The 12227-nt window shown below is 41.6% G+C and overlaps 1 protein-coding gene across 1 annotated transcript in view; it reads left to right on the forward strand.

The window, feature by feature from the left end:
• The window catches only part of LHCGR (luteinizing hormone/choriogonadotropin receptor), a 61017-nt gene that overhangs the window by 17549 nt on the left and 31241 nt on the right, over positions 1-12227 (forward strand). The window contains exons 2-6 of the mRNA XM_059942824.1: positions 1088-1159; positions 3151-3225; positions 6239-6313; positions 8351-8425; positions 8514-8591. Coding sequence (XP_059798807.1) covers positions 1088-1159; positions 3151-3225; positions 6239-6313; positions 8351-8425; positions 8514-8591 — 375 coding nt within the window. The remainder of the gene's footprint in view (positions 1-1087; positions 1160-3150; positions 3226-6238; positions 6314-8350; positions 8426-8513; positions 8592-12227) is intronic.

The following is a 12227-nucleotide window of genomic DNA, read 5'->3' on the forward strand; positions in this document are numbered from 1 at the left end:
CTGATGTGAATATGCTCATCATGGCGGAGGTGCTCTCCCCCAGCAGCTAAACCAGTCTCTGCTGCATAGACACACGAAAAACAAGGCAGCATCTCCCACTTCTATTCTCCATATTCTTGATATTCATGTCCCTCCTGAAATGTCCTGGTCCACTCCCCTCTTCTCTTCCAGTCCTTGAGCCAAATCCTTGAATCATTGTACATGCTTGATAAATACTGGTTGAACATTCATCTACGCCTTGCAGATACTTTCTCCTGAGTTATCTTAACCCCAGTTTCCTTTATCATCCTATTCTGGTTTTGCTCTTGCTGAGTAGTCACTCTTTGCTCAACTTTTATGTAATGCATAACTTTTATCTCAGTTCAAGAACACTCAGATTGTTCTTCTGGATATAAGTAAGTGCCTGAAGGAATCTCTATAGATACTCCCCGCAAATGGCATGAGATGCCCGTTTGATTTAACCACAGGAGCAAAGTGGTCTGGTTGGGATAATATTAAAATAGGCTGCCTGGGGAAGGTGGTAAAGATCAAAATAGGAACATGTTCTTAGTCAATCTTCCCTTCTCTTGCCTGCCTGGTTTTCAATTGTATTTTCACCATCTATTTCTCCACTCTACCCAAGATAGCTTCTTTTCCATGCTCCCAACAAGCCTATAAGTCCACTCTAAAACTGTGTGTTAACTATTTACTTGGTGCCAAGCCCTATCCTTTATACAGGTTATCTTGATTAATCATCATAACAACCCTGTGAAATAGAAATTATTATTTCAATTTTATAGATGAAGAAATTGAAACAGAGGACTTAAATAATATGCTCAGGGTCCTATAGCCAGGTAGTAGGAGAGTGGGGATTTGAACCTGGTTGGGTCTGATCCCAAAGTTCACTATCTTAAAAACAAAATTGCACACTCTTTGATAAAGACCAAGAATGAGTCATGGCACCTCTCTTTATTGATATAAGTTAGAACTTTCAACCTGAATCTAGCTATTTGGAACTCTGTAGTCACACACACACATTTTATTCATGAATTTAAAAGGCACCCAATCCTAAATCTTAAGCTCTTGGCTCTCCTTTTTTCTTTTCTAGATCACTCACCTATCTCCCTATCAAAGTAATCCCATCTCAAGCTTTCAGAGGACTTAATGAGGTCATAAAAATGTAAGTAAGATACTGCATATCAAAAGACATTTATAATTGGAATAAATTTCTCCCTCAGAGAACACATAGTTGAAAGGGGATAATTTTTCTAGGAGAGAAACTGTGTTTAGGAAACCCTAGTATTTTTATCTTTAAAGTACAAATAATACCCAGGGACCTTTGAAGAAAAGGTATGATTTTCAAGGGTTATTAAAATCCAGATAATTAACCTTGCTTCAGTGAACTGAATGTCTTTTGATAAATGATGATAAATTACTCAAGTAGAAAAGTAGATTTCAGTCATAAAAACTCTCCCTTTGCTAGAGCAGCTATTCCCTCATGTCACATTTTTAGATAACACCTACATAGAAGAAAATGTGTTGAAAGTTTACTGTGCCTCAGAAGATTATCTTTGTATCTAAAATATAAGTGTATCACAAAAACACAGCATCTATAGCCATATTGATAAAAGGCATTTATCAAAATTGTAAAGCAGCCTGATAATGCAATGTGATCTCGTATATGTGTAACATGTAACTTCAATCCTATATCCCTGTGTCAGCTTCTAGGACACAAGATCCCATACATGGAAAGAGAACTTTCAAAGGAGTCCAGTATTCCAGCATCCTCCTTAATGTTAGTCTGAGTCAAAGGACCTCAGAGGCCATTTAGTTCCCAGAGAGCATCTTAACAATCCTCTGGGCTTTGCAAGCAGATTTGCATCTCTAAAGAAGATGCTGCATCATCAGTCCTAGTTCCTTGGGGAACCTCTGATTGCTCTTTAGGGTATAAGCAAGCAATGAGGATATTAAAAATAATTCATTAAGAATTAGTGCATATTATAGGAAATACACTGCAGGTTACGTAAATGTCAGTTTGCTTGAGGCTAACCCTTACTCTTCTGCTCTCAAGTTTAAATGTTGAGTTTTGATAGCTTTTAATATGTTAAGACCTCCCAGTGAGAAAAGCAGCCACAGTTAAATAAGTGAACCATTAGGTAGGAATAAGATGAATCAGCCTAGGAACTATCCATCACTGTGTTGTTCATAAAAGACCTTAACTGCCTTAGGCTCAGCCTTCCTGTGGGCTAAAGCTCTCATCAAGTCTGAAGCCTTCAGTGAATGTAAACATTAGATTTTGCGACTTCTTTCTCAGCTGGCAGCAAATGGTAGCTTATGCTGGGATTTTAGGGTAACATTGACATTACCTACATGCTTGGCGGTGGTAAATATATGGCAAAGTTGGTTCCTTTACTTTTGTGTCTTTTTTTTAAAAAAATCAGTTCATTCACTTATCTATTCATTCATTTATACCCTATGTGCCAGGCTACATGAAGCCACCAGCGATTTAGAAGTGAATAGGACATACTCCTTGTCCTCAGTGTGCTAATGAAGTGAAGGAAATGGTCAAATAAACAGACAGTTACAACACAAGAAGGACACTTCGTGTAGGAGTTGACCACTTTGCAATTGCATCAGAACAGGATTTGGGGAAAGGGGTAAAGAGTTAAGAAACAATGAATCCTAACCCAAATTAAAACCTCACTAGAGTGATGGAGTTGAGAACCCAGACATTCTGATCCTGGCCCTGAATCTTCCCATGAGCATTATTTGCCTCTCCTCTCAGAGCTTTAATTCCAAAAGCTGTAAAACAAGGGAATCTGACTGGATTTTCCCAAAGGACGTGTCCACTTCTAACAATCTGTGACTCTGAGTCATAGATAAATAAGAAAAAGAACCTGTCACATCAACAGGGAATACTGAAACTTGCATTTCAACTGCATCTGGGTTGCAGGTGCCAATTAGTGTTCCTAAAGGCAGGGGGTGGGGGGGCAGGGGGGATGGGCGTGTTAGCACTTTATGATGTGAGGACAACTTAAGGCTTCCCTGTTCTTTTTTAAAAGGACACACTGGAGCCCCCAGTTGTTGGGTTGTACACACAGCTTATTATTATGCAGACACAGTCATTTCTTTCATGTTTCTTCTTCTTTTTTTTTTTTCTCTCTCCCCTAGTGAAATCTCTCAGAGTGATTCCCTGGAAAAGATAGAAGCTAATGCCTTTGACAATCTCCTCAATTTGTCTGAAATGTAAGCATCAGCTAACAGATAGTTTATTGCTGTACACTATTACCCTCGCTTGCTGGAGCCCACTCAGTATTTGTATTCAAGCATCCAATGCTAGGAATCCAAGAGGAAAAGACCACAGCAATTACTAGGTCTGTGCAGGCACTAATTTCTCTCACTGCAGTGGCCTGAAGGTTGCCATGGTGACAACTGCTTCTCCCTGGGAGCTCTATAAACTCTGAAACATCACAACACGAAGTTGGAAATTAAAATTGACATTGTGGAGTCCTGCCAAGGAGCTCTTACCTTATGGAAGGGAGGGTATGGAGTTCTTGGGGTGGTGGGAAAATTTGGAAAGGAGCTTCGAGATCATGAATTAGTTCACTGGGGACTGTTTGGGCATATTCGTCTGTTTAGTAAATGGTTCTTGGAAACCTACCATGTAAAAGTGTTTGGCATGTGTATGTTGGATTTGTTGTTATTATTGTGATGTTTTTGAACTGAGTCCTAAAAATAATCCTTTCCAAATTATCATTTTCCTCCAATTTACAAAAAAGAGGGGATGGGAGAAGACTGGCTCTATTCAGTTTTCAGATGATAAACCTGCGGCCCAAAGAGGTTAACTGACTTGCCTGATGTCACACAGCAAGTTAGTGCCAGAGTTGGGACTAGAAATCAGGTCATGTGACTCCTAAACCAGACTTCTTACTACTTCCTTGTTTGGCCCAAACCTGACCTTCTACAAACCGCATCTGCAGAAGAGTTTCAAAAGTTAAGGAAGCGAGAAAGATGTTAGCAACAAACATATTTTGAGCACTTGTGCTTGGCCTTTATTTCCTCTAGGTTGTGTCATTTAATTCTCACAGCTGCCCTGCAAAGTGGGGTAATTATCTCTTTTGTTCATGGGAAGGAATGGGGGCTCAGAATGGTCAGTAACTTGACCAATGTGGCACCTTAGACAATGGCAGGGCTGGAATTCAACCCCAGCCTATCTTCAAAGCTTGTGTATTCTCCACTATACCACAAGACCTCCCTATGAATGGTCCAAATAGCAATTATCTAAAGAGAATAGTTAATTAATAAGTATGTGGGTACACATGTCCAACCAAAGGTCAAATGCTACTGGAATACAGAGGAGGTAAAATATAAATCTCCCCCAGGAAATGATGGTGTAACCAGAGACGTAAGACTAACTCACCAAACAGTTATGGGGAAATCTGAAATAATGGGTGTTTAAGTGCAAAAGGTATAGTATGGACTTCGCTGTGAAGTAGAATTTCAAGAGGGGAGTGGGGAGGGGGAAGGTCATTTCCATTACAGGTGACAGTCCTATCCCAGACCTGGAAATCTGAAAAACTGCAGTTTTAACAGACTTCCCAAGCAATGTTGAAGCAGAGCAGCTTGAGATAAATAAAGTTGTTCGTGATGCACAGCAACATTTATTAATAGATAAAGTATCAATTTATCAATACAGAAAGAAAAATAAAGTGCTCTAAGGGAAAGTTTATGGACTTTTCCCAAAGAAGGCCCTAAGACTAGAATGTTAGCTCCCCACAAGCCCTCTTTGTCTTGTTCACAGCTGTATCTCCAGCACCTAGAACAATGCCTGGCACGTGTAGGTGCTCAATAAATGTTTGTTGACTGAATGAATGTATGGATGAGTGGTCAGACCCCAAAAGAGTCTTAAGAAATAAAAGTTCTTTCCATCCTACCCACATAATGTCTTATGTGGCCCGTGATTGCTTGACTCAGTTGTTGTAAAAATAATTACAACAAAATGTCACTCACCTCTTAAGAATCAAAGGGACAGAAAGGACGGAAATAGGCACCAATAGTGCGTAACTTTAGAAGGCAGAATGCGCACTAGACTCAGAGTCAGAAAACCCGAGTTCACCTCCAAGTGCTGCAACTTCTCAGCTCTGTGACTAGAGACAAATCATTCAACTTCCTGATTTCATCAACTAGAATAGGCATTGTTAACACTGGTGGAGGCCTTACTGCGATCGAGACACACACATTTACTGCTCGAAAACTACACTATGAGGAAACCAAGCTTTAAGTGATGTATCCAAGGTCGTACAATTAGTAAAACCAGCATGTAAAACCAAGCTGACTCCAGAGTCCGTCCACCTAACCAATATACTAGATTTTCTCTACAGAACAAGAGTAATTATCATTTCCTTAGGTGGTTGCTGCATGGGTTAAAAAAGCCAAAGGCATGTACTACCTTTTATTGAATCCAAAGTAGACAGAACCCAGTAAATGTGGCTGCTTCTCAAAGTCACTGGGGAACTAGGGAGAAGAGCAATAACGCCACTGTGGTATTATGGCTGTACTTTTATATTTTGCAAAGCCCTGCCTTGTACGTTATCTCTGCCTATTATGTTACTCACTACCTGCCAACCTGTGAGTTGGGAAGAGCGCTATTATCATTCTAACTTCACAGAAGGGAGCATTAGCTCCGGGAAGTTAGGAGGCTTGGCATCATCACACAACCAATTATCCATAGAATGGACAAAAAAATCCCCCAAACCCAAGCCCCCGGGCTCCGCCCTGGGCTTTTACAAAGACTGAGTGCCCATCTGGATAACTGGTCAGTGTGACTGCCAGCACACTAAAAAGAAGACCAGTTTGCCTACAAGGACAAGTAGACAATTGGTTCATTTCTCCTGGGAATGGAATCTCCCATCACCCCCAGTGTGCTGGTTCCATGGTGGGGCACGACCTAGCTGGCCAGGGGCCCTGGATGTTGGTGCTTCCTCAGGGGGTGCAAGGGGGAATGGAACAGACTGCCAGCTATGATGCTTACACCTATCTCAGCAAGAGGTTGAAAGCAGAACTTCCTGGCAATAGCCAACTAGCTCTCACCATTCCGTTTCTATCCCCAGGGTCCCTGGAGCTCCCCTCAAGCACAGGAAAGTCACTTGATTTTGTTGATGCTACTTTCAGCCAGCATCCTCTGGTGACCATGACCTTGTGCATTCCAAACGAAACACATCTATTAAACTGCTGCCTGTTTTTCCATTTCTCTTTACAGACTGATCCAGAACACTAAAAATCTGGTGTACATTGAGCCTGGAGCATTTACAAATCTCCCCCGGTTAAAATACCTGTGAGGAATTTTCCTTTTTAAGCAATTGGGGAGGGGAACATGGGCATCTGATGAAAACCTAAACAATTAAAAGGTTGGAGAGAATTTTTAAACCACATACTTAGCATTATCTGCATGTCTGTCTTCAGCCCTCTGATTAAAATTTAATCAGCATTTCTTATCAGCTACCACGCTGGGTGCTTTCAAATACACGTAAGTGGTTCCCAACATTTTCTCCATCCCAAACATCCATGAAGACTATCACCCCTTTGCAATGATTTTCAAAGTGCTGGTGGGCATGGAACAGGGAGGTCAGGACACTTTAAAAGGGTAAATCGGAATCTCTAAGGTGAGGTGGCGAGGTAGAGAGAGCATAGGTCAAAGTGGAAGAGGCAATTCTGATTTGATCCCCATCCCTGGTTGAAAATTATTGATCTCCTTTCTCTCATGTGTTCATTCATTCGTTAAGTGAAAACTTTTAAAGCATTACTTTGAGGTAGGCACTGTGCCATATAAACGAAATCATTATTTTCTATTTCCCATTAAAACTTATTAAGTCCACTAGTTAGAACTATAAGTACCACCGTAGCCCAGCAGATTCATTGCCTTGCCAGCAAAACCGGAATTCCTGAAACTTGATACAAATCTATAAATTAATCACCATGGATCTTCTCATATATCAAGTAATCACTTATTCACACAGAAAAAAATGAACCTTTAACCCTCTAACACAGATGTCCATTCTCTCTTCTTCCTGATGAATTAAATTTCATAAAATCTCTAGAGGATGCAAAGTCCACAACCCCTACCAGCTGGAAGAAAAAAAAAGAGGAGGAGGGGCAGACATCTCTCTAGTGTTCCACAACATCCAAGCAGTCCTGCCCTCGGGGATGGGCACGCGTGTAGCTCCTTCGGCAGCTCTAACGGTGGATGATGATTCCTAACCCAATTAGGAATTCCTAATTCCTAAAGTGTTCTGCTTTTCCAGACCTCCGAGGGGTCTATGGGACACATAAGTATCCGCAGCATCAACTACTTTGGAAAAACATAAGAAAATCCCAGAACCAAATTTGACCACTGCAGCCCCTTGTTATCTAAGAATCGTTGTCTTTATTAAATAGCATTTCACCCCTAAAAAGCAATATTCTCCCAACCCCAGTACACATTGCAGTCCAAGCCCACACTGCCTTCACCAGCCACAGACAGGGCAAGGATTCTGTGTGATCTGGGGCAACGGGTAAGGAAGAGAACCAGAGTGAGCCAAAAGAGAAAGATGGCTTCCTTTCATTGTCATCAGGGTGCCGGGCAGTTCATTTCAGTTGTCCAGTGACCATGGCTGGTGAATTTAAAACGCGATTGGGGGAGATCCAGATGCCTGGATTCCTTTCCCATTCTTGTGTAACAAAATATCCTTCAATTTAACCTATCACTGAAGCCTCTCTCCTCTTTGAAGGCTAAATAAAAGGTGGGAGGAAAAGAAGAGGAGTCCTGAGTAGCTCCAATAACCCAAAGAATGTTTAATGATCTCAGTGAGATACAAGGAAGAACTCCCTGAATCGCAAGGTAGCTAAATAAAGGGAGATTTTTAATAATAAGGAAATGGATTTCTCACATGGAGATTAATCCTCCTGAAGTGTTTGAGTTAAAACCTGTTCTAAAGTAGTGAGATGCTTTCTGGAACCATCAAGAGCACGGAGTAAACTAGTTAGCAAAAGGAAATGGAATGAAATACAATACGAAAATGCAATTGATGCAATAGGAAAAAGACAGGCTGGAAATATTTACAGACGTAAATGAAAAAGACTTAAAAGTTTAGTCCCATCCCCTAGATCTCTAAATAGGAGTCATTAGAGTAACTACTCCCACAGTGTTAGGGCCTTTTAAATTCTGATGATCTTCAGCAGCTAGAAGTGTTACTGATAAAGCCAAACTCCATATTTTTAAATTTAATGTAAAAATAGTACTACAAAGTGCCTTTCTACTGTTTTTATCTTTATTCCTTAATAACAATCACTTTTACTCACTCTGCCTACATTCCCACCCTGCCCCAAACCACAGGAGCATCTGTAACACAGGCATCCGAAAGCTTCCAGATGTTACGAAGATCTTCTCCTCTGAATTTAATTTCATTCTGTAAGTACCAGGCTGATTGCTATGCATAACAGTTTCCTATTTGCATCTGAAATTTGGAAAGTAAATATTTCTCATTTCATTCCTCAAGGGAAATTTGTGATAACTTACACATAACCACCGTACCAGGAAATGCTTTTCAAGGGATGAATAATGAATCCATAACACTGTGAGTAAACTCGCAGATTCACGCTCTGCCATACAGCTCCTGCCATTCCCACTTCTAGCTTGAGGTGGGCTCTTTCTCATCTTTTACCATGTTCCTAACTCTCTGGTGACATTCTTTCTGACCTAAAATGCCAAGGGTGAGAGGAGTTGTGTGGGATGGCAGCTAGGTCACATGTTCACATGACAACCAACCAACCCATTAAGTTCAAAATTAATCAAATGGGCCCTGAGGATTTACAGTGACCAAATTTCCAACTGATGAAATTGTTCACTACATCAGTGGACTGCTTTGAAGCTAAGAAGAGACAGCCCGGAGGGGAGTCGCTGCCCTGGTTAAAAGAGAGCACAGGAATTTCAAGTTTCAACTGAGAAGAGTTTGAAAGGATATTCTCCAAGTAGGTAGAGTAGTTGATCAATGGACCCTGCTCTATCTCTCTCTCATTTTTCACCTTCCCCTTAGAACCTGCTCACTTTGCTTCTGAAGGAACACCATCGATGCCCATTCCCTAAATCCTTTAATACTTGAAAATAATGTCTTTTTATCTGGCAGTCACTTATCAGGTTATCAGGCCCACAGGCCTATCCCTTTCACGCTCTTTCCTAAGGCCTTGCTACTAAAAGTATGGTCCATGGACAAGCTTCTACAGCATCTTCTGAGAGCTGGTTAGAAATGCAGACTCTCAGGCCCATCCCAGACCTACTGACACAGAATCTGCATTTTCATAAGATTCCAAGTGATTCACATGCACGTTAAAGTTCAAGGGGCATCATACTAAGATAACCCAACTCATTCTCTTCACTGGACACCTGCCTGACTTCCTTCCCCTGGGATCCCTGCCATCTTTACATGGGGCACCTTCCTTTGCCCCACCATTCAGAAGCAGCATCCTGGGCACCATGTCTCATTTATGTCCAAAGCCCAGCGACAAGTGTTCGACCCGCTCCCCACATCCACTTCCTCTCACTCATTCTGCTTAGGTTACCGTCCGTGGCAGGATCTGTGATGAGGCCATAACTGAGCTTAAATGTCCTTAAAGAAAGAGAGAGCGTGCATTGGGTGACCCTGAGAGGAGGAGGTAGTCGTGAAACAAAAGGAGTGACCATCTCAGAGGACTCTCTTCTATACAGTGGATTCTAGAAATTGGTATCAACGGTACACTGCATTTGAATAGTACTTTTACTTTGTGTAGGTGTAATTCAACACACACAAGTGTCATGTTACAAAGCTGTGGCCAATACAGCATTGACTCAGAGTGTTGCAGTCAAAAGAATACAGAGCAGCAACCAAAAACAGGTTCAAAATAACTCAAATTCTTAACTGGAAACTCTTGAACACCAGAAATGAGACTAGACCCTAGAAAAACTTCTCTACAGTCTTTCTACTCCTCCACTTCCCTCATGTACTGTAGCTCTTCCAGCTGTTTAGAAAGTGTTTCTGACTCACCATTGTATACGGATCTGGAACTACTCATTCATCATGTCCCCTGTCAGAAATAGGGCATTTACAGAGCAAACACTGAGTGGGGAGGTACCTCACGCCTTAGGATTTGGGGTCTTTCCACGTCTTTATTGAGGACACAAAAGACATATAAGATCCATGTCTTTGAGAAGCACATAATCTCAATGGGGGAAAACATGAAAGAAGGAAAGAATAATACAAGCCACTAGACATTCACTGTGAGTGTGTGGTACACAGAAATGAGAAGTATTGGAGAAGTCCTCTTGGTCTGGAGAATCAGAGAGGCTGCAGACTTGAGTTAGACCTTGTAGAATCAGTAACATTTGTATGAGTAAAAGTGATAAAAGCAGCTAATATTTATATAGCACTGACACTGTTTTAAAGTACTTTTTTAAACTCATTTTAGTCTCGCAGCAACCCTATGAGGTAGGAACTATCAGGCCTGCTTTTAGATGAGGAAACCAAGGCACTGAGAATTTAAGTAATTTGGCCAAGGTCAAGCTTTAGACTCAGACAGTCTTGGCTCCAGTCATGGTCTTACCCATTTTGTGATACCATACACCGAGAAAAGGGGAATGAATATTCCAAGTGAACATGAGCAAAAGCATGGCTGTGGGAAGGAGGAAAATGGGATGAGGCATACTTATTGGGAGTAAACATCCTGCTTAAGAAATGGAAAATACATTTAGATAAATGGCAGGCGTGGAGGAGACACTGGATTGCAGAGGGTTTTACATGCAGGGGTAAGGGGCTAAAGGCTTAGAAATAACCCTGAAAAAAGTATTAAGAAGAAACCACTCAGTAGAGTAGACTTTAATTCAAAGATAACAAATATCCAATACTCCCTTTGATTTTCACCTAAATCTAAAAATAAGCAGGAACCAATAGGTACTCCTCCCAGATACATGCACAGCAATGGGGGTGGAGCGGAATAAGAATGAAAGAGCAGAAGATGTGGAAGAAGACCAATAAGAAAATGAATGTTGAGATAACCCATAGGGGTCTATGAGCTCACAAGATGGGGCCACCCCACTGAAGCCAAGGGACAACTAAAGATTTCTTCTCACACATCACATTTCAGCATCGGTACACAAGAGCTGCACAGTGGTTTTATTAGGGGCCATTAACTTACTTTAGTTATAATTTTAAGAAGAACAGTGCCTACCAGCAGCATAACTGCCCCACCTCTGAAGTTAATGAGGATTGCAGCTCCATCTCTCCCAGAGAGCCCGCGGGGGCATTGTGCTTCCACCCCCTCCTCACTCTCGGCCCTTCATCTGGAAGGAAGTGATTAGTCATTTGCTTGGCACTTGTTCTCAGCTGAACAGGCCCTTCTGTAAGTGAAGGATCATGTGGAGTACCCCATTGGAAAAGGGTATTACATTCAAAGAGGAAAGCCTTATTTCCTCAGCTATAAAGTTCAACTCTCTAATTAGAAAATAATGAAAGCAAGCCTTCTCTTTTCATTATTAGTAGTATTTGAGATTTTGGTTTTCATGGAACCTTTCCTGTCCTCCCCCCACCCAGATGTTTAGCAACTGTGAGCTCATTTAATGAAAACAAAACACTTCACTTGATGCTGGAGAAGCTCAGTGGGGCTAATGCTAAAGCTATGCATTATGCTTTTATGTCCCTTTATAGCCAATGTGGCTTTCCATTAAATCCCCTCAAGAGGCTACCTTGAAATGTTCCCCCCTGAATGAGCAGGGTTTGGCTGCACCACCTTTCAAATATTCTAGATGACTTATCACACCAGTCTCAAAAAGGAGTCAACCCTGATTCACGTCTGAACTCCACACACAGAAGGAAAGATCACAGCAATTAATTCTCTAAGACCCTTCGGAGAAGGGTGACCTGGCAAAGGATGACAAGACTCCAAGCTACACCTGTGACAAGCCGCAGTGGAGAATTAAGGACAAGTGGAGAACAGTGGACAAGCCGCTATTGGCCAGTGAAGTAGAAAGCCTGGCTTCCAGTCCTGGCTCTGAGTCTAACCAGCCTTAGTCAAGTCACACCACGGCAACATGCCTCTGTCTCTGTCTCTCCAGTGGGATTATTAATACCTCCCTGTGTAAATTCAGTTACATTGTGTCAACTACACCGTACCACCACTTAAAAGCTCATATTCAGCAAGCCAGTTATTTCAGACCATCATGAAAACATCGTGTGTCATCATCT

The sequence above is a fragment of the Balaenoptera ricei genome, chromosome 13 (genome assembly GCF_028023285.1).
Source record: "Balaenoptera ricei isolate mBalRic1 chromosome 13, mBalRic1.hap2, whole genome shotgun sequence".
Lineage (NCBI taxonomy): Eukaryota > Metazoa > Chordata > Mammalia > Artiodactyla > Balaenopteridae > Balaenoptera > Balaenoptera ricei.